At 46.0% G+C, this 23,701-nt stretch overlaps 1 protein-coding gene across 4 annotated transcripts in view; it reads right to left on the bottom strand.

Annotated features, from left to right (window-relative positions):
* HECW1 (HECT, C2 and WW domain containing E3 ubiquitin protein ligase 1) overlaps nt 1-23,701 on the bottom strand; it is a 564,607-nt gene that overhangs the window by 105,763 nt on the left and 435,143 nt on the right. For 3 of the 4 annotated variants that reach the window (XM_073550028.1, XM_073550027.1, XM_073550029.1), the window contains 4 exons: nt 13,841-14,010; nt 3,488-3,630; nt 2,648-2,748; nt 1,053-2,390 (listed from right to left, as the gene is read on the bottom strand). In XM_073550028.1, the coding sequence (XP_073406129.1) occupies nt 1,053-2,390; nt 2,648-2,748; nt 3,488-3,630; nt 13,841-14,010 (1,752 nt within the window). The remainder of the gene's footprint in view (nt 1-1,052; nt 2,391-2,647; nt 2,749-3,487; nt 3,631-13,840; nt 14,011-23,701) is intronic. The other variant, XM_073550030.1, reaches the window with a different exon arrangement.

Below are 23,701 nucleotides of genomic sequence, written 5' to 3'. Positions count from 1 at the left end.
CATATGCCTATAAGAGATGATCAAAAAGACTTGCAGGTTCCAGAACCAGCGGTCACATCAGTAATCCATGGCTGCTGCACCAGAGCCCTGCAAACATCATCCTACCTGCAATCTTAGAATCCTCTGATTAGTAGGCCCAGTGTGACATCATGCAGCAATAATGACATCATGTCAGGCCTACTGTTCATAAGAGGAGTTGGGAATCCCAGCAGGTAGGAGGTTGTTCGCAGCGCTCTGGTCCAGTAGATATGGACTACCGACATGGGCTCTTGACCAGGGTACTGCAAATGTTTATGATCATCTCTGTATATATATATATATATATATATATATATATATATATATATACATTCAAAGAGCTTTCATTATTTTCATGACTATGAAAATTGTAGATTGACTCTGAAGTCATCAAAACTATGAATTAACACATGTGGAGTTATATACCGTAATTAACCAAAAAGTATGAAACAACTGAAAATATGTCTTATATTCTAGGTTCTTCAAAGTAGCCACATCTTGGTTTGGGGTGAGCTGGACCGCAGAGTGAAGGCAAAAGGGCCAACATGTGCTAAGCATCTCTGGGAACTCCTTCAAGACTGTTGGAAGACCATTTCCGGTGACTACCTCTTGTAGCTCATCAAGAGAATGCCAAGAGTGTGCAAAGCAGTAATCAAAGCAAGAGGTGGCTACTTTGAAGAACCTAGAATATAAGACATATTTTCAGTTGTTTCATACTTTTTTGTTAATTATATAATTCCACATGTGTTAATTCATAGTTTTGATGCTTTCAGAGTGAATCTACAATTTTCATAGCCATGAAAATAAAGAAAACTCTTTGAATGAGAAGGTGTGTCCAAACTTTTGGTCTGTACTATATATATATATATATATATATATATATATATATATATATATATATATATATACTGTATATATATAAATATATATATATATATATATATATATATATATATACAGTGTACACTTTACACAAAAATGAAATACAATGTATAACATTTTAAGAGTATCTATTGAAAAAGTTTCAATCTAACCTTCTCTCCTGCTGCTTGGCCCTGCAACTGGAGATTCTGGAGCACCAGGAGTCCTTTCTGAATTTATACTTTGACTAGAGATATCATCAGACCATTGAATTGACCCATCACCATGGTCCCTGTCTGGCTCTGGGCTTTGGTTAGAATCAGGCATGGATTCAAATGCGCTGTTTTCCTCCTCCTCGTCATCTTGAGAGGAGAAGACAGTACTTTCTGAAATTCTGGCACTGTCCACGGAAGAAAAACGAGTGTGGCTGGAAAATCGATTGTGGCTATCATAACAGGAAGGACTATAACAGGAGGTACTGTAGCATGAGGTGCTATAACACGAAGTGCTATAGCATGAGGTGTCACATGTGTCACAGTCATGATCCCCAAGAACCCTGGGACTAGAGTCACTCTCACTTTCAGTCCTAGGGTGCTCTCCGTCCACACAGAGATGGTTACAAACAGGTGGGTGATCACTGGAGCTATCATGGGGCAACGTACTTCTACTGTTTTCAATGTCATCAACTCCATCTGCTACATTTTCAAGAGAAGGATCAGCCACCATGGTTTCAGTTTCACTCACAATGTCCTTCTCAGACATCTCTTTAACTGTTGACTCTTCATCTATCTCTGCACTGTTCTGCTCCTCTTCGTCTTCTCCATCTCCATCCATCTGAGCTGATGGCAGACTGTGTAGTAAGTTGTGAATCCTAATGTAGTGTGTGCGTGGTGTTTCGGGCTCTCCACAAGCCGACGCTATAACTGTTTCCAACTCCGACACTGGCAGAGAGCAGGGCCTAGTTTTCCTTTTAACAGTGTTTCTTAATTTAGGTTCGTTACTCTCTTGCTGGTTCAATTCTTCTGGCTCCTCTAAATTTTTATTGTGCTCCTTATCTCCTTCCACTGGCAAACTTGCCTCCACAACAGTTATAACATCTGGGCCCACTCCTTCAGTGGTAGCAATAGGATCTACATTAGTATCTACTTTGGTTTCAGCTTCAGAAAGAACATCAATCTCCTGCTCTGGATCTGGAACGGATACCGGTAAATGGGAATCAGCTGGGCTACTTTGAAGGTGCTCTGGTGTATTGGCCAAAAGAGTCCCATGATCCATACATAATACTGTCTTCTTATGTAAACTGTTTTGACTTATTGATCTACTGTCTATCGCTGGGTGTTTATCATGCGCAGTTCTAGAGATACATCCATTTGGTAATTCTGATGTTGGCATTTCAGTGGCTACTGATGTTCTCCTCTGAGGATCATTAGAGAGGACTTCAACTGGGTGGCGTAATGGACTTTCATTAGGTATTGGATCAGGGTCTGCAGAGATAGAGATGTCTTCATCATCTGAAAAAGAATGTAATAAAGTAATAATCACGCACCATTAATAAAGTTGTCTTAAACACTCCATTGTATTTTACATTGTTGAAACAAACTCTAATGTGACCAGGATATACTGTATATTTGTATTTTGTTTGACATAGTTAAGTCAAGAGCTTTTTCAATGTGTATGTAATCTTGATTAATTCTAAACTATATAATGTTACTTATGAGAAGAATTACAAAATGTGCAACTCAAGCTTAAATAAGACAAGATACTGTACCAGGATGAATAGATGATGTTATTTCAAATCGGAACTGTAGTTGTCCACTGACATGATCTGTGGGGAGGCGACGGCCCAGGGTATAGCTGACAACACGATCCCTAGATATACAATGAGAGAGTGATAGATTATAATGTTTGCGTACTACATAATTAGTCAAGGAAATGTCAGATACATTACCTGTATGGTTTTCTAGGCACATCAAAGCCCATACAAGAGTGACTGTGCCTAGTACTGCCTAGATAAATTACAGTATCAGGAGCAACCACACTCCTATAGACGTTGCTGTTTCTGGAAAATCATCAGAACAGACCCAATAGTTCTGCTGATAATAGGGACAGACCAGGGGCGGACATACTATTGGTGCAACCCGTGCAGTTGCACAAGGGCCCAAGAGGTATGAGGGTCCACTACCAGCTCTAAAGAATATGGAATTGTAAATTATCATGAGCAATTAGACAGTAAAGTGCCCATGTATTGCTCTTGCACAGAGGTCCTCCTCTGTCTGTACCTGCTACTCATTCACCATACTTAAACTAAGACTTAAACCTGGAAGAACCTCTCAACAACTTATTTCTATGGTAGTAAATTATTGGATCCAAGCAATGGATAGCAGTTCTGTCAGTTGGAGCAAACATAACTATTCTCCCTAATTTAATTAGTTAGTATCCAATAAATGTTATTATTGCGGCTTGTATTCAATTGATGTTTTAGAAAATACACATGCACAAATATTAAAGCCATTTACTAAATAGGAAATAATTTCTATTCTCCATATACTATATAGGACTTATCTAATTCAACACCTTCATCTATCAGAAACTTATACGTAGTGCTCACCCAATAGCATGCCTTTCCAACAGCCTCTGCACCGGCATAGACAGCTTTCCCAGAAATCGTTTGATGATTGGGCGACTCTTTGCAAACTTATCCTTCACTTCGACTTCTAGGACATCAGTTGGCAGAGAGACAAAGCTGTACAGCTGTTAAAGTAAGAGATTAGTATTAAACAGGTGAAGGTGTGTGCTTGCATTTTATTAACAATAGAATGGGACTGAGGTGCAGTACCACATGTGAACACGCTGAGGTGCTGTGCCACACATAAACAGCCTTAGGTGCGATACCACATGTGAACACGCTGAGGTGCTGCACCACACGTAAACAGCCTTAGGTGCAATACCACATGTGAACACGCTGAGGTGCTGCACCACTTGTAAACAGCCTTAGGTGCAATAACACATGTGAACATGCTGAGGTGCTGCACCACATGTAAACAGCTTTAGGTGCAATACCACATGTGAACACGCTGAGGTGCTGCACCACACGTAAACAGCTTTAGGTGCAATACCACATGTGAAAACGCTGAGGTGCTGCACCACACGTAAACAGTCTTAGGTGCAATAACACATGTGAACATGCTGAGGTGCTGCACCACAGGTAAACAGCCTTAGGCCTGTTTCACATGTCAGTGGCTTCGGTACGTGTAGTGACAGTTTTCTCACATACCAGAGACACTGACACACGTAGACCCATTCAAATGAATGGGTCTATGCAGATGTCAGCATGTTTTCACAGACACACGGTCCATGTGCAAAACACACAGACATGTCAGTTTTTACCCGGACACATGGGCCGCAACACTTGCAGCACACATGCACACGGAGAACAGTGTACACTGTCCTCCGTGAGCACGGACGACTGCCGGGGAAGAAGCGCTACAGCAAGCACTGTTCCCCTGCATATGGTGCTGAACGTGGCTGTCATTCTCCCTGCTCTGCCGGCAACAGCACGAGCAGGAAAGAATGAATGAACAAAAACCAACATGGGGTCCCCTTATATTTTGAACCGACCTGGCAAAACTAACAGGTGCAGGCTGCTATTCTCATGCTAGTAAGGAGCCACCAATATGGCCCCCCCAAGTCTAAAAAGAGACAGCAGCCCGCAGCTGCCCAGAGAAGGCGCATCTATTAGATGCGCCTATTCTGGAGCTTTGTCGGGTTCTTCCCTCTAGCCCTGTAGCAGTGGCAAGTGGGGTAATAAGGGGTTAATGTCACCTTTCTATTGTAAGGTGACATTAAGCCCGGCATAGTAATGGAACGGTGTCAATAAGACACCTATCCATTACTAATCCTATAGTAAGTAAAGGCATAAATAAATGCACACACAGTAAGAATAAAGTCTATTAATGAAATAATACACCACACATTTTTTCCATCTTTATTACACTGCTAATCCCATCTCGAATCCCTCGATCTCCTGTTAAAAAAGATAACAAACAATCTACCAAACCTGTCCAGGGCTCAGTCAAGTCCCACGGCGTAAATCCATATCTGGGGGTTAATGAGTTTATAACCGGTGCGGTGCTAATGCGACCGCTCAGGCTGTAAACTACTTGGGAATGAATGGGAAGCAGCGCACACAGGCTCAGTGACTCAGCATTGTGGGAAAATGACGATGCTGAGGTCACAGGAGTTCATGCCGGCAGCAAACACAGACTCAATGATGTCACCGCTAGTCACTGAGCCTTCCCATTCATTCCCCAGTAGTTTACAGCCCGAGCAGTCGCATTAGCACCGCTCCGGTTGTAAACTGATTAACCCCCAGATATGCATGTATGCCATGGGACTTGACTGAGCACCGGACAGTTATTGTATATTGTTGTGTTTTTTTTTTTCATTTTTTTTTACAGGAGATTGAGGGATTCGAGATGGGATTAGCAGTGTAATAAAGATGGAAAAAATATGTGGTGTATTGTTTCATTAAAAGACTTTATTCTTACTGTGTGTGTTTATTTAACCCTTTTCTTACTATAGGATTAGTAATGGATAGGTGTTTTATTGACACCTCTCCATTACTAAGCCGGGCTTAATGTCACCTTACATAGAGAGGTGACATTAACCCCTTATCACCCCACTTGCCGTAGCTTCAGGGCAAGTGGGAAGAACCCAACAAAGCTCCAGAATATGCAAATCTAATAGATGCGCCTTTTCTGGGCATCTGCGGGCTGCAGTATGTTTTTAGGCTGGGGGGGCCATATTCATGGCCCCTTACCAGCCTGAGAATAGCAGCCCGCACCTGTTAGCTTTGCCGGGTTGGTTCAAAATATAAGGGGGACCCCACATCATTTTTTTTTTATTCATTCTTCGCTGCTCATGCTGTTGCCGGGAGAGCAGGGAGAACGAAAGCCACGTTCAGCACCACATGCAGGGGAACAGCGCTTACTGTAGCGCTACTTCCCCGGCGGCCGTCCATGTGGTACAGATGTGGCACACGTGTGCCACACGGATGTGCCACATGGACATCTCCAGTACCGGAAATATCTGGCACTCTGGCACTCTGGGGTGCAGCATCACATGTGAGCTTGCTGAGGTGTGTATGGCACCCTGGGGTGAGGCGCCACGTGAGCTCACTGGGGTGTGTATGGCACTCTGGGGTGCAGCGCCACATGTAAGTTCACTGAGGTATGTATGGCACTCTGAGGTGCAGCGTCACATGTGAGCTCGCTGAGGTGTGTCTGTGGCACTATGGGGTGCAGCGCCACATGTGAGCTCGCTGAGGTGTGTATGGCACTCTGGGGTGCAGCGCCACATGTGAGTTCGATGGGGTGTGTATGGCACTCTGGGGTGCAGCACACATGTGAGTTTGCTGGGGGGTGTATGGAACTCTGGGGTGCAGTTCCACATGTGAGCTTGCTGAGGTGTGTATGGCACTTTGAGGTTCAGCGCCACATGTGAGCACACAAATGTGTGCATGGCACTCTGGGGTGTAGCGTCAAATTTGAGCTCACTGAAGTGTGTATGGCACCCTGGGGTGCAGCAACATATGTGAACTTGCTGAGGTATTTATGGCACCCTGGGGTGCAGCGCCACATGTAGCTCACTCAGGTGTGTGTGGCACTCTGGGGTGCAGCGCCACATGTGAGCTCACTGAGGTGTGTATGGCACTCTGGGGTGCACTGCCACATGTGAGCTCGCTGAGGTGTGTATGTCTGTCTGGGTTGCAGTGCCACATGTGAGCTCGTTGAGGTGTGCATGGCACCCTGGGGTGCAGCGCCACATGTGAGCTCGCTGAGGTGTGTATGGCACTCTGGGGTGCAGCGTCACATGTGAGCTCGCTGAGCTGTGTATGGTACTCTGGGGTGCAGCGTCACATGTGAGCTCGTTGGTCGTACTGAAAGTGCCAGCATTACAATAAGCACAGATAATCGGTATGGAACAGAATAGCTCAGGAGGTGGCAGCACAGTGGGTTCTAAGAAGGCAATGGCCACAAAATCTGCACATCATAATTTAAATATAAAAGTTGTCTGTTGCAATTACCATCTCTGCTGGCAACAATGTGAAATATTTATTAGATGCTCTTTTAATTATCCTTTAAAAGCACATAGCTTTGTATGCCAGGGGACAGAAAATAATCCCACACACCAATGAATCTGCACTCGCTGAAAGACTAAGGAAATGGCTACATGTGATTTCAATTAAATAATTCAAATTGACAACTGTGTATAGCAAATCTCCAAAATCTCAATTCACTGGTAGGGCTCTGTGCTTGTGTGCTTGTGGCCCTCTAGACATCCGCAGTCGTGTGACAAGAAACGACATCAGGAATGTCGTACAACACATTAATGAAAGTGGCGCTAAAGTGCACACCCATCAACAGATCACAAAATCAAGTCACTGGCACTTGCTTCTTATCATCCAGGAGGGACGTGATGCTACAGTCACCTCTGCTAAAATACTTAATTCACTTTAATGCATTTCATACAGTTATTTCTAATTTGTTCTGTTTATTAAAATACATGAAGGGACACTACAGGTAAAAAATAGAAGTCCACAATAATATAATGGGCAAACGCTTATGTATTATACAAATCAATATAATGTGCAGCACACTGCCATCTAGTGTACAGAGACAATATCTATCTGTACTGTCCAAAAAATGTGTTTCTCCACTCCAGTCCTCCCAGTAGCAGGTCATGTGTTCAGGATTATCTTAGCATTGTACAGGTGTTGGAATTATCAACTGAGGAATACTAAGGAATTCCTAAGAACATAATCTGTTTAAGGGCCATAAGGACTGGGGTTGAGGAACACTGTATAAAATACATAGCAAATAAGAAATGCGTGTCAGATGTCCTTATGAATTTAAGGCGCTACTTCCGAGTTTTTTTTGTAATTTCAGCACTGGAGTGGTGGCACTAAAGTAAGTTCCCTGACCATAGGTATAAACTTACCAGCCATTGTCTTCAGCTACGCCCAGTGCCGGTCCAGACCAGATCTGCCATATTGTGACTTCAACGTCTGACTGACCAGAAGTCAGTGATAGTGGTCACAAGCTCTCAGTGAAAGTCTATGAGACCCTCGTTCTGGCTCTCATACCCTTGCATTGAGAGGTACCGTCCGGTTTTCCCAGCGAACACTGGAGCAATCCAACAGATCAGAAAGTGCAAGTGCAGAAGACCGACCGGAGCAGCACCGAGAACAGATGAAGACAGCAGCTGGTAAGTATACTAGAGGTAGAGAACTTACATTAGTGTCACCAGTCCAGTAATTAAATAAAAAAAAAATTCCTGGAGTGGGTTTTCAGGGAATCAGTCAGCAGGTTTTTGCTATGTAATCTGACAACCAAATGGGGTAGGGGTTAAAACACAGGATCCAACTAATGTGTCACATGTCCGGCTGTGTTATGTTGCTTATTTACACTGAAGGTTTTATGACCTGGTGATTATCATTGCTGTGACTAGATCGCCCTTGATTGCAAGTGTGGCGCCCCTGAGGCTCAGTCGCCACAGAGGTACTGCACCTTCTCCTAAGGTGTAGTGCCCCACCAACTAGGTAAGTTGGGAACTCCTTTCCACACTCCAACACCTGCACCCAAACACAGGATAGTTCAGCAATGGACCGGATTGTGGCTCCATGCTTAGGGGATAGCAGAGCATCTTTCGTGGGTCCTTGCTTCGTAACACGAGATGTGCTGGGAGGTGGGTGGAGTTAGATATAAAAGAGTGGGAAGGTTTAGAATTGGAGTTCAGTTCAGTTCAGTCTGAGAGGAGGCTGGAGGAGAGCAGGCTGACAAGAGGACAGCCTGAGGGGAGTTCAAGGCGGAGGAAGACAGTCAGTCAGGAGAGGCTGAGCACTGGTCTTAGTGGAACGAGCTCCCTAGGAAAGGAACAGAAGGAGAAAGACGTAGAACTGCAACCTAAGCTTCCATAAGAGAGAGAAGGAACAGCGCGGAACGAAGGAGTAGGAGAACAGAGAGGAGTTGTGGGTTGGAAGCGGAACCTTGACTATAGGTTCTCAGCGCAAGGCCGGGGCCGGGTCCCCGAGGTTGTATGGACACTTATGGTTCTGCAGCAGACACCGGTGGAGTAGTTGGCTGTAAATGCACTACTCCCATCTAAGACTTGGGACACAACAGCAACCGAATAGAGAGCCAGGACTCTGGAGAAAGGAGTCCCCGATAGAGGCTACAGCTGTCTGTCATACAAGTAGAGTTGTTAGGAACATCTGACAGGAGGAACTTCAGAGTACCACGGTACTGGAGCTCTTCACACTAAAGGTGCAGTAGAGGAGTCATTCAGGAAAGGTACATGTTGGCGGAGTGTTGGAGAGGAGAAGCCTAACTTGCCCAGGAGGTTGATTGACTCTCTGCCCCGGAGGACACGGCATGGAAGCGGGCACCAGTTTTTACCAAGAACTGTGAGTAAAGCGTTGAAACGGCAAGCCCTGGCGTCTTCCATTACTTCTTGCGTTCGTCAGCACTGCTACATTCCCTGCGCGGGACACTACACCATCAAGGTGTCCCCACATCTACACTGCCCCGGGACAACAGCCCTGCCTGTGGAGGGCTATACCACCATTGCTGCATCCCACCATCTGTCCCAGAGGATCTGTCTGCAGCGTTGGCTTAACATCTCCCTTGCCGAACACTACAGGTGGCGTCACGAACTATTCAATTCCATTAACCACACACCACCATTGACATTGGGCGCCCAGGGCCACGGACCGGTTCACAGCTGCCGTGATACTTTCCCCCTGACACCGGCCCGGTACTGAGTACCCCACAGCTCTGGGAGGGCGACCCAATTTTGGCGTCACGAACAGGATGACGAGACCCGATGCCATCGGGTTCTGTGCACCTGAAATTTGTGAGACTTTGTACTTTTGAAAATGTGCAGAAGACCTGATTTAATAGACTGTAAAATGGACATTAGAAATGGCAGCTGGCGCGGAGAAGAAGGGCGTGAAGAGATGGGAGGTCCTAAGAAAAGACCGCGAAGAGTATAGAGTATTGGACCTTCCCTGCCTGAATTACTGTGACAGATACATGGTCCACCCCCCAAAGGGTTCATATACTGGCTTGGTATGGAGGCGCTGGAAGAAGACGCCGCCCCCGGAAGGAGGGGCAGAAGAAGCCAGTGGCGGGAAAGGGGCCAAGGCAGGAAGAAGAATGCCAGAACACCATTTTGGAGAGTAAGGGAAGGAGGCCTGCGGAGCGCGGGGAAACGGATCTCCCTTGCGCCATGGCTGACGGCTCCAACCCAAACTCTGGAATGAACCGCCAGCAACTAGAAGAGGAGATTGCTGAACTGACCACCCGTCTGCGGCTGAGGCAGGAGGCCTTGGAGCAGCTGAGACGTCAGCAGGCCCGAGAGGGGCCTACACCTGCGGTACCCGCTCCACCGGTACCTGCTACCTCCGCACCGGACTGTCCGGCAGCACTGATCTTCACCTCCATGCTGTCTGTGCGGCTGAGCGCACCGGAGGATCCAAGAGCTGAGACCATGCACCCGCCCGGACCTGTTGCGGCTGCACAGGCCCCTACCGATGCCCCCATGGACCCGGAGCCGCCATCGGTATCACCACCGCCGGCACCCGGACCGCCTGCAGCGGAGCAGAAGCCGCACCGCCAGGAGGCCCCAGGTACATCAGATGTCCCTCCACCTGGGAAGGCCCTGGGGTGCAGCGGCTGGCCAGGTCATGCTAGACCTGGTCTGGGACCGGGATGACTGTCCCCACGGGGAAACATCTGGACCCCTAGCGGTGGTGCCGCGGGCCCCAGTGGGCGAGGGCTGGTCCCGGGAAGAGCAGGAGGATGAAGAGAACTGGGCAGGGTGCCGGGCCACTATCCGACAACTGGCAGCGGAATACCGGGAGAGAGAGCAGAGGAAGAAGGCTGTGTTGGGCCCGGATCTGGCTCAGAAGGAGAGGGCCCGTGCAGGTCATCATGGCCCCCGGGATGCAGCCGGATGGGGGCAAGTGCTGAATGTGAACAAGGAAAGGGGTTTTGTATTTATTGTGGACCCCAAGCGAATTAGTGACTTGTTCTTCAACCGGAGGGATGTTGAGCCACATCTGAGAAAGGGACATCCTGACAGAGACCTGCAGCCTGGGGAGTATGTGACATTCACCGGCATGAGGGGCTCAGGGGGTGGTATGCTCTGAATGTACGGTGTATCCCAGAAGAGTTGATTGAGAGGTACAAGCCGAAGCGACCAGTTGCTGCTCCTCCACCCACCGTTGCCACCCAGACTGTTCAGGTACCTGCTTCCAGGAACCAAGCTGTTCTTGCATCAGCTCCAGTGCGGCAACCCAGACCAAAGATCCCTGGCTTGACACCGCGGGAAGAGGAGTACTTAAAGATTGCCAACGACTACTTTGAATCTGGTAGCAGTTCCAGTTCAGCTTCCAGAACCCCAGGGGGGACCAGCATTAAAAATAAGTTGTAACTCTCATTATCCAGGAGGGTTTGTTTGTACCAGTTGTGCCTTTTTCTATTTTTCTATTTTTGTTATGTTTTTCTGGTAGCACTTTTGTTGCCCTGTTTTGATTAGCAGCGTTATTCAATTTTGAACTAGCGATCATGAACTTGGAGTGATCCAAAAACTTTTATTGTAAATAGTTGCACCTCTTTAGGTGCCCTTTCTTGGTTTTACATAAAAAGACACTTTGCGAAGATGATGTTTTTACATGGACACTTTTCGAAGATGATGTCTACCTCAAGGACACTGCAAGAGATCCCGGCTGGGAGCGGTGTCCAGCACCTTACAAGAATAATTGTTGAATGTTTTACTGTGAAGTATTAGATAATGTGTTTTATAAGAGTATTAGTAACTGAGAAATGGCTTTTATAGAAGAATTAGGAATGTCTGATCTAGAGAGGAGTGATATGAATAAAGAATTGAAAGTAGACAGGTGACGGACCAGGTACTTGCGGTCAGCGTCTTGCGTCTAGAAGAGACAGTGAAAGTAGAGAAATAAATGTGTACTAGAGAAGGAAAATGAGAGAAAATGTGTTACAGAGAATAGCACTTTGAATTGAGAATTGCACTTAGAATTAAAAATTTTAGATAGAATTTAAGATAGAATTGTTTGTAACTTTCAAGATGAGTACCTCCTATACTAGGAAGATTAGTATAAGAAATGTTTATGCAGCATTATAAAAATTGGTATGTTTCTTTGCTGTCTACTTTGCTGTCTTGCAGCCCGCGGATGTGCTGTGTTTAACGGGGGGTATGTGGCGCCCCTGAGGCTCAGTTGCCACAGAGGTACTGCACCTTCTCCTAAGGTGTAGTGCCCCACCAACTAGGTAAGTTGGGAACTCCTTTCCACACTCCAACACCTGCACCCAAACACAGGATAGTTCAGCAATGGACCAGATTGCGGCTCCATGCTTAGAGGATAGCAGAGCACCTTTCGTGGATCCTTGCTTCGTAACACGAGATGTGCTGGGAGGTGGGTGGAGTTAGATATAAAAGAGTGGGAAGGTTTAGAATTGGAGTTCAGTTCAGTCTGAGAGGAGGCTGGAGGAGAGCAGGCTGACAAGAGGTCAGCCTGAGGGGAGCTCAAGGCGGAGGAAGACAGTCAGTCAGGAGAGGCTGAGGACTGGTCTTAGTGGAACGAGCTCCCTAGGAAAGGAACAGAAGGAGAAAGATGTAGAATTGCAACCTAAGCTTCCATAAGAGAGAGAAGGAACAGCACGGAATGAAGGAGTAGGAGAACAGAGAGGAGTTGTGGGTTGGAAGAGGAACCCTGCCTATAGGTTCTCAGCGCAAGGCCGGGGCCAGGTCCCCGAGGTTGTATGGACACTTATAGTTCTGCAGCAGACACAGGTGCAGTAGTTGGCTGTAAATGCACTACTCCCATCTAAGACTTGGGACACAACAGCAACCGAATAGAGAGCCAGGACTCTGGAGAAAGGAGTCCCCGATAGAGGCTACAGCTGTCTGTCATACAAGTAGAGTTGTTAGGAAAATTTGACAGAAGGAACTTCAGAGTACCACGGTACTGGAGCTATTCACACTAAAGGCACAGTAGAGGAGTCGTTCAGGAAAGGTACATGTTGGCGGAGTGTTGGAGAGGAGAAGCCTAACTTGCCCGGGAGGTTCATTGAGTCTCTGCCCCGGAGGACACGGCATGGAAGCGGGCACCAGTGGTTAACAAGAACTGTGAGTAAAGCGTTGAAACGGCTAGCCCTGGCGTCCTCCATTCCTTCTTGCGTCCGCCAGCACTGCTACATTCCCTGCGCGGGACACTACACCATCAAGGTGTCCCCACATCTACACTGCCCCGGGACAACAGCCCTGCCTGTGGAGGGCTATACCACCATTGCTGCATCCCACCATCTGTCCCAGAGGATCTGTCTGCAGCGTTGGCTTAACATCTCCCTTGCCGAACACCACAGGTGGCGTCACAAACTATTCAATTCCATTAACCACACACCACCATTGACATTGGGCGCCCAGGGCCACGGACCGGGTCACAGCTGCCGTGATACTTTCCCCCTGACAGAGGCCCGGTACCGAATACCCCACAGCCCTGGGAGGGCAACCCACAAGTCCAACTCCACCCCCTCCTGTGGTGAGCAGCTCACTGTCTATAGACAATGTACATAGAAAGCCTAGTGGGGGCGAGGGCAGCTTTCACAGCTCTGCTGCATGACTAAATCTAAAAACTCTGATTGTGTCAGAACTGCTGCACCCAATAAACTAAGTGATACATCGTTGGATTCAGGGTGTCTTTGCTAATATCATGCTGCACTCAGATGAAGTAGAAAAATCCTATTCATTTAACAGGAGATTTACTACAACCTTGGACTTCTTGTATCCAATTGAGAGTCATATTTAGTTGCACTTGATCTGAGCCATTACCTTACAAGGATATTAGTGTTTTTGCCTCTTTCCTAAAATCACATACCTCTCTTTTCCAAACAGGATTGACTGTGTTGCATATAATTTTAGATCTTTTCTCTTGGCCATGGTGAGGGAGTGCAGGAAAGATGCTGTGTTTTCCAGGTTGGATAGAGATTTTCAGATACGGGTCTGGATTGAAGAACATCCCTTTCTTTAAACCCAGAGCTTGGAAATCTAAGAATTCAAAAAACAGAAAATAATGTGGCATGGAAAATCTAAAAGAACTTAACAAAATTAATAGGACAATCACAATCATAAATATTAATATTACTGTATGTGAAAATTCTGCATTTGGTGACTGCGTCCAGTAATTACATCATTTCCTTTAACTTGCTGATACTCCAACTATAAAAAATGTGATGGATATGCAACTGTAGGATTTACTGATACAACAAACCATTACTTAACATTTATCATATCACATACCGCTGACAATATCAAGTTAAAGGGTTAATTTTCATAAATGGTTATCGTCAGATAGTGCTTGTAAAAACAAGCTCTTTTGCTTATTACTAGGGATGAGTGAGCACTAAAGTGCTCGGATGCTCGTTACTCGAGCTGAGCAATTCCTAAGGCTCACATGTTCGTTTCAAGTAACAAGTATAATGGGAGTCCATAGGAAATCCAAGCATTGTTCTGGCAGACACTTACACGGAGGTCTGGGGGCAGTGAAAATGTTAAACTGGAGGGAAAAAGTGCTAGATGGAAGGAGATTAGCATGGGAAAGACTCCTGGAAGCATATCTGACTCCCAGATCGCTGCTGAGAAAAATGATGTCACACTTTTACTCCACTTTAAGGACTGACAATAAAACATTCAAAATCAAAGAGAAATTGGAGTTAACAGTAAAAATGTTAAGAAACTTTTTTTCCTGCATAATGACTTGTATATAAGGCAAAATTGAAAAAGGATTAAAAAAATAATTAAGCAAACAGAAATTTAAATTTTTATTACAAAAATTGGATATTTCAGTGTAATTTATGAAGGAAGCAATAACTGCCAAAAATTTGATGGAAGAGGGACTCAGATTTACTCTGTATTAGGCCGGGATCACACACACAGCGAAATACGGCCGAGTCTCTCAGGTTAAAACCAAGCTCTGGCGCCGGCACTCCGGAGCGGAGCGTGCAGCCGCACAGCAATACATGGAGCTGCACGCTCCGCTCCGGAGTGCCGGTGCCAGAGCTTGGTTTTAACCTGCGAGACTCGGCCGTATCTCACTGTAATGTGACTCCGGCCTTAGACATAAAGGAGGGCCTCATGCACAATCTGTTCAAATAGTCATGCAGTGGTACTCCTAGACACATAAAGGGTGTCATGATCCAGACCGGGGTTGAAGTCCTGTTTTCTCTTTTTCCCGGTCTGGTCATGAAGGGGCTAACCTTTCTCAGCTTCAGTCTGGGTTCAAGTTTGCTATTTATCTCCGCTGCTTCCTGCAGGCTATGTCGTTATAGTTTTGCCTAGGACTGCTGTAGCGGACTCTGACTGCTCTGATTTGTCCTCCTGCGTTTGCTGTCTGAACCCGTGTCTCTGTTTTCTTCCACTCCCGTTTTGAATCAGTGTTTCCCTTTAGTGTATTGATCTCCCGGTTCTGACTTGGCTTGTATCCTGAATTGCTTCTGTCTTTTGGTTTATCCGCTCCTGACCTTTTCGGCTTGCCTCTGACCCTGAGCTTTGTACTGCGCTATAGTGTGTTGCTTCACTCGGTCTGTTTGACTAATCTGCTGCCACCTGTGGTAGCCTGGCTGCTGCATTACAAGCCTGCTCTGTTTGGGTGCAGTTCTGCATCCACTATACTGCCATCTAGTGGAGCCTGCACCTATATACATTGCAACTGCCTGAGAAAGGGTAAGCACTAAGTGCAAAGACTGCCAAAAATGATAAGCAAGGTCATCCATCCACCCTTGAAGGCACCAACTATAGTGCCTCATTCAACTATTGTGAACAAAATGTAGTTGTGGTACTCATCCACTCATAAAAGCTTTACACACAGTGCAAAACCTGCCAAAAATTAAAAGCAGGGTCATCCATACACCATTGAATGCACCAACTGGGGGGGGCTCATTCAAGTATTGTGAACAAAGTGTAGTTATCCAACACTCATAAGAACTCTACACACAGTGCAAAGTCTGGCAAAAATTACAAACAGGGTCATCCACACACTCTTCAATGCACCAACTGTAGTTCCTCATTCAAATATTGTGAATAAAGTGTAGTTGTGGTACTCCTTGCTAGGAGTGACGGAAGACACTAAAATAAAAATATAAATAAAGTGCCTTCGCCACTCGGGGTCCACTGTGCGGTAGATGGAACGACCGCTGCTAGGTGGTGGCAGAGCTATAGGCGGTAGAGTGCACAGGTTTAAGTGCGTCACCAAGTGCACTGAACAAACTCTGCTGAGCTCACAGAGCTGTAATTATAAATGGTAACACAAAAAGACGCTGAGTCTGTTCAGGACACAGAATCTCAGTGCAACATACGCGGTATGCGGTCACCGGAGAAACACAAGGTAGCGATTCTAACTCCATAAGGACCTACCGGAAACGTGTGCAAGGCGTCACAACCGCGAACGCCACTAGGAGCTGCAACTGCAGCGCGGCTATAGCAGGGCCGCTGCAAAGACACTGCTGACTAGCAGGCGCAATGCTGACGCTTAGGCTGCTGTAGTATGGAGCATAACGCGCTGGCGCTTGGCGCTGGGTACTGGCACTAACACAAACACTCACACATGCGTAGTATCAGAGGGAAGGGGTGTCATAATAAGTCATTCACCAGTCCATGCATCCATCAACAAATATACAGCAGCAGTATGGCTACACTAGCGCATGGCGGAACGGCCATGAGCACTTTTTATAGCGCACGGGACCTTCCGGAAATCTCCAAGAGTCCAGGAAGAGCCAATAGGATCCGGAACGGGACCTGAACACCTGACTCCCGAAGTCCAATAGGAGCTCGTCCCGTGAGCATGCCCAATAGATGGAATAAAGGACTTAGCCTCTGGAGACAGTTGTTGTGAGACAATCTCCTCAGCAATCCCTTCTGCTGCAGCAGATGGGCAAGAGACTGCAGCATGTGAGAATCTGGGTTTCTGTCTAGACGTGTCAGAAACCAGATTCCTAACACTCCTATACTCATAAAAGTTCTGCACACAGTGCAAAACTTGCCAAAAATTACAAGTTATGACATCCATACACCCTTGAAGGCAACAACTGGAGTGCCTCATTCAAATATTAAGAAAGTATAGTTGCGATTCTTCTACACTCATAAAGGCTCTACACACACTGCAAAGCCAGAAAAAAATTCTAAGGAGGGTTATCCATACACCCTTTGAAGGGTACAACTAGACGGCCACATTAAAATATAAAGAAAGTATAGTTGTGGTACTTCTACACTCATAAAGGCTGTGCACACAGAGCAAAGCCAGAAAAAATTCTAAGGCGAGTCATCCATATACCCTTGAAGGCACCAAATGTAGGGCCTCATAAAAAATAAGAAAGTGTAGCAGTGGTATTTCTACACTCAAGGTTCAAAAGAAAAAAAGAATGTGTAATTAAAATTTAACTATTTTCTATATAGATTAAAATTATTTTAAGATTATGTACATACACCCAGTACGGATTTATATTGGGTCACAGGTTGATATTAATTGTGAACCACTAATTCCTGGTTATGATGGAATGTGGGAAAATTAATTGAAATTAATTGGGATTCTTGATTGTTATCCCTTACAATTGTTAATCAGATTAAGTCCCATATATGGTATATATAGTCAGATCTTGTGACAAAAGGGTAGAGGTAGATGTTAGTTGGTGTTTTACATGTGATTATTTTAAATGTGTGTGTCATTAGACACAAAGTCACTGTGCACCCAAAGAATGAATTTGAGGGCAGATGACTGCTTATTATTGCAGGACTTAATTATACATACACCTATAAATAGACACAGTGATTTTGAGAAAATAGTCGCTTGTATACTATATCTACATGGGACTTAATCTGACTAACAATTGTAAGGGATATTAGTCAATAATTCCAATTAGTAACAATTAATTTTCCCACATTCCATCATAACCAGGAATTAGTGGGTCACAATATCAACATGTGACCGAATATACATTTGTACTGGGTATATGTACATAATCTTTTAATAATTTTAATCTACATGGTTAAAAGTTAAATTTTAATTACTCATTCTCTTTTCCTTTTGAACCTCATCTATAAATTATCGGTGGTGTACACCAATGTGTAATCATGTCTTATGAGATTTGATCAACTAAATATAATGTATTTCTACACTCATAAAGGCTGTGCACACAGTGCAAAGCCAGAAAAAAATTCTAAGGCTACTTTCACACATCAGGTTTTCGGCGTCAGGCGCGATCCGGCGTCGTGCCGGAACGCCGGATCCGGCAAATGTTTCGTAAAACCGGATGTGACGGATCCGGTTTTCTGGCAGATCCGTCTTTTTCTGGACAGACAAAACCGGATCCGTCTCATCCGGTTCATCCGTTTTTCTATCCGTTTTTCGACGGATTACGCCGGATCCGGTTTTTAAAATTGACCCTTGTGGCCTTCCGAACGGGATTGGCTACTGGAAAACTATATATAGCATGTTCCTACAGCCCTTCTTTGACAGGTTGTAGAGGAGAAAGTGCAGGTTGGAGAGAAGAGCAAGTTACTGGCGAAGATGGATGTTGTCATTGGAAATATTTTGAAGAATTTGGCGGATTTTACAGCGGAGGCAAATCGTTTGAGGGTGATTGTTCTGGAGAAGGAGAGAGCGAGACAGCAGCGCATCAGGCATCGTAGACGACGTTTGTGGATCCACCCCATCACAGCCAAGAGAATGACGCGTGGGGTCTATTCTACACTATGCATGGACCTTCGACGAAACCCGGCTAAATTTTTTGGATATGTTAGGATGAAAATGGAGAATTTTGATTACTTGGTGGAGCGCATTGCACACCTCATAAGAAAAGCGGACACCTATTGCCGCTTCTCTGTTTCACCCGCAGAGCGTCTGATGGTGACTTTAAGGTAAGCCACATTTATTGGATATGATCGCATCAGAGCACACTTTCACTGCAATCTTGTTGGTGGTAATTTGTATCTCCAAGTGTTATAGGTCAGTTTTGGTATGTAATGCTGTGATTTAAAACTAATTTATTGTTTTTTAATTCCCCACAGATTTCTTGCAACTGGAGAATCCCTTTCGTCACTGCATTTCCAGTACAGACTCGGGATTTCCACCATATCTGGAATTGTGAAGTACACATGCCGTGCACTGTGGGACTCCTTAGCTGAAGAGTTTTTACCAGAGCCCACAACAGAGAGGTGGATTGAAATTGCTGACAAGTTTCAACAGATATGTCAGTTTCCAAACTGCTTGGGCGCTGTGGACGGGAAACATATCCGCATTGTAAAGCCAGCTGGATCCGGATCGGAATATTTCAATTACAAGAAATATTTTTCAATTGTCCTCATGGCCATCGCTGACGCGGAATACAAATTTATTGCGGTTGATATTGGGGCCTATGGCCGCTCCAATGACTCTCAAGTTTTCAAACTGTCTGCCATGGGGCGTAAACTGTATGGAAACACCTTCCAGTTCCCACCACCTAGACCGCTGCCGCAAACATCTGGTCCACCTATGCCATTTGTCTGTGTAGGGGATGAAGCCTTCCAGCTGTCAGAACACCTTTTGAAACCGTACTCTAGCAGAGGATTGACAAGACCAAAACGCATTTTTAATTACCGCCTCACAAGATTAAGAAGAATGGTTGAATGTACCTTTGGTATTCTGACAGCCAAATGGCGGGTCCTATTGACTGCGATCAACCTCAAGACAGAAACTGTGGACGAGGTGATCAAAGCGTGCGTGGTACTCCACAATTTTGTTATCTGCAAGGAACCCATTTCCATTGAGGACACCTCTGAAGAAACCACCTTGCAAGATTACCATGACATTACCACTAGAAGTTCTGTGACGGTTTCAGTAATGAGGGACAATTTTGCACTATACTTTATGTCACCTCAAGGCAGAGTACACTGGCAGGATGACAGAGTGTGAAAGATTTGTGCCCTAACCAAACTTGTGTACCTTCTGTACCAACAGTATATACCTTTGCCAACCAAAGTTGGCTATCTTGTCATGGTCTCTATTTTTAGCTTTAGGCCACAGGTGTGTACCTGGTTGTGTTTTATGCAAAGTATTTCACCTTTTAACAAAAGTTGTGTACATTGTTAGGAAATCACCAACAATAAACACAACTTTTTAGGTGAAATACTTTGCTTCAAACACAACCAGGAACACAACTGTGGCAAAAAGCTAAAATTTACCCACAGTTATATACCTAGTTTTGAATACCATTTCACCTTTTAAATACCCTGTTTTTAACCTTTTTCACCGCAGAAAGAAATGACAGACAACCAGTGTAAAATAATTTAACTTTTATTGAAAAATGTTTTTTTTAGTAAACTTTTTTAAAATTTTAATAAACTTGTTTAATAAAACTTTGAAACTATAAAACTGAAACCATAAAACTGGTCATTTTTATTTAAATACACACATTATAATTCTGTGTAGTGTGTGGTGGAAATACTGCTGTAGGGGCTGCGGGACACTTCGACACTGGGAGTGTGGAGAGAGGACTGGGATCGTGGTGGGGAAGGAACAGTTAGAGGTGAAGGTGTGGAAAAAACTACAGAATGGGTGGACATGTGGGAAGCAGAAGAGGTGGTGGGTGGTGGAGTGGAGGGTTGGGCAGGGACTGTAGGAGCAGATGATGTTGATGGCAAGTTGTATGGGGAAGGAGTTTGGTACGGGGCAGGTTGCTGGAAGTGGGGAGATGTCTGGTACGGGGCAGGTTGCTGGAAGTGGGGAGATGTCTGGTACGGGGCAGGTTGCTGGAAGTGGGGAGATGTCTGGTACTGGGGAGGTTGCTGGTACTGGGGAGTTTGCAGGTACTGTGGAGGTTGCTGGTACTGGTGAGGTTGCTGGTGCTGGGGAGGTTGCTGGTGCTGGGGAGGTGGATGGTGCTGGGGAGGTGGATGGTGCTGGGGAGGTGGATGGTGCTGGGGAGGTGGATGGTATGTAATAGGAGGGGGAGGATGGAAAGTGGCTGGAGGTGGATGGTATGTAATAGGAGGGGGAGGATGGAAAGTGGCTGGAGGGGGTGTAGATGTAATAGGAGGGGGAGGATGGAAAGTGGCTGGAGGGGGTGTAGATGTAATAGGAGGGGGAGGATGGAAAGTGGCTGGAGGGGGTGCAGGTGGAGGAACTACTGTGGTGGGAGGAGGAGGAGGTTGGGAGGTAACTTGCTGGAGAGCAGCGTGGCATGAATGCATTACATGCATCTGCTGGGCAGGAGAGAGTGTTTCCATGCGCTCCACAACAGACCTGAAAAAGGTGTGGTTTGGCGAAGATCTTGCTTCTGAATGCATGGTTTGCAGAAGTGTCTTCACCTCCAGAATGCTGGAGTTGATCTGCTGATAGCCTGCGGAGATTTGCTCTGACAAGACTTTTAGACAGTTCTGGAAAGATGCATTCAGATGCAAGAACTCTGGCGCATAAGTCTTTTCCTGACCCCTCTGCCGCTGCCGCCCAGTACCCGCAGGTGTACTAGAGGTGGCAGGGGCAGAAGGGTGGGGTAAAGGGAAAGCGATCTCCTCACCAGCAGCTTCATGTAATGTAGGCGGCCACGATGCTCCTGTGCTGGTGGATGGGACAGATGGGTCGAATGTGTGGGAAGGCTGGGAAGGTGCAGATGTACCGGGGTGGTCGAAGTGTCCCTCGGTGCCGGTCTCCTCAGGGATCGCCTCAGAAGGGTCCAATCGTGCCGGCTCCCGAGTGCTGCTCACCGTGCTGTGGAATAAAGAGAAAAAAAAACAATTAAAATACTGACATGGTATGGCCCTGGCTGAAAAATTTTTTTACATATAACATTTTTTTTCACATGTGGTGTGTAATATTTACCTTCTGGTGACCATTGTTTCCCGGAGGAACGACAGGGCTTCTGCGTACTTGTACTTGCTCCTGCGTCCTCCAGATCCACTCGGGGCCCGTATCTCTTTATTGAACTCCTTCTTGAAACGATCTCTCACAGACCGCCACCGATTCACAATTCTGTTCCCTGAAACGAGAAAGGAGTGGTTAGTATACAACATCAGTGTTTCCCAAACTCCAGTCCTCATGGTCCCCAGGGGTCATGTTTTCAGGATTTCTATAGTAAATAGAAATCCTGAACACATGATCCGTGGGGACCACGAGGACTGGAGTTCGGGAAACACTGGTTTACATCAAGCAACCGGTACTGTATATACTTACGCTCTTTAATCTGGGCCCGAGCTTCGAGGTCCTCCCAGCGGCCAACAAGGAGCGAACAGATTTCCTCCCAGAGTCGTCGGGTAACGATCAGGTCAGCGTGACGGCGGTCAGCCATATTCCAGAGCGGCTCCCTTTCCTGACGAGATCGATGAGGCGGTCCACATCAATCCCTCCATCCTCACCGTCAGAGTCGGGAGCACGCTGTGAAGGCTGTTAAAGAAAAAGACAAAAATAACAATTAGCCTCCACAAAAGAAATGAAATAAAAAGTGCAAAAAAACAAAGCAAAAATATTTATACTTACATGCTGGTAACCGCCGCGTTGCTGTCGCCGACGACCCTGGGAGGCACTGCGAGGACCTCTTGGCCAAGCACCAGATTGGGAAGACTAGAGAAGAAATCAAAAAATGTTATGTCTTTGGATGTAGGCATTTGTTTGCTGTGTGTGGTCTGCAGAACATTGTTTTCTATGTGTTGTGTGTAGTGTGATGTTGTGTTTCTGCGTTTGATGCAAAAAACTTACCAATTGTGAGCCCACTCCAGGTGTCTGTCCACCCCTTCCTTCTTCTTCTGGGAGCTCCTCTTCATCTTGTGATTCCTGTTTTGAAATAAAAGGCAATGAATAGACATATATTACAGAGAAGATGGATTTTGGAAATAAAAACTTACCGTCAAACGCTGACGATGCGAGGGAGGGCTCCCAGAAGATGATGTGCTGTCTTCCTGGTGGCCACACTCCATGCCTGTGGGTGGTGTTCCAGCTGCTGCCATTGCTGCTGCTGCTGCATCTATTGGGCGGCTGTTGAATAAAGAGAAACAAAGGGCCAATGAATATCTTGATATTCAATAGCCCTAGTTTGGAGGAATGGGTTATTTGATAATTACCGTCTCTCATCTGCTGCTGGCCTCCCCTCCTCAGCATGTTCTATTTGCTGCTCCATTTGGGGTGGTGGTGGTGCGGATGGTGCTGCAGTGGTCTCCTGCCTTCTCCTGCGCCTGGTTGCTGTCTTGGGTGGCATGTTGGGTGTGGCTGTGGGTCCCACTGTCTTGCTTTTATATATGTCTTGTGGGCAGAGCTACTGAGCATGCTCAGACCAAAAAAACGGATCCGGCGCATTGCGGCGCTCATAGGCTTTCATTGTGTGAAAAAGCCGGAAGCGCCGGATCCGGCGTGTCCGGCTTTTTCGCCGGAGACAAAAAACGTTACAGTCACCGTTTTTTCCAGACGCCGGATCGCGACACATTGCCGGATCCGGCGAAAACCGGATGAAACGCATGGCCATCCGGCGCGATCCGGCGCAAATGCAAGTCAATGGGGGGGAAACCGGATCCGGCATTGCATTTCGCCGGATCCGGTTTCTGTCAAAAGCGCCGGATCGCGCCTGACGGCGAAAACCTGATGTGTGAAAGAGGCCTAAGGAGGGTTATCCACGCACCCTTAAAAGCACCAACTGGAGGGTCCCATAAAATATTAAGAAAGTGTAGTTGTGGTACTTTTACACTCACAAAGGCTGTGCAAATAGTGCAAAGCCAGAAAAAA

This window comes from Dendrobates tinctorius, unplaced genomic scaffold (genome assembly GCF_039654945.1).
Source record: "Dendrobates tinctorius isolate UK_male_01 unplaced genomic scaffold, ASM3965494v1 ptg000162l, whole genome shotgun sequence".
NCBI classification, from domain to species: domain Eukaryota; kingdom Metazoa; phylum Chordata; class Amphibia; order Anura; family Dendrobatidae; genus Dendrobates; species Dendrobates tinctorius.
Note: the sequence above shows the minus strand (reverse complement) of the source record. Positions and strands in the feature narration are given on the sequence as shown.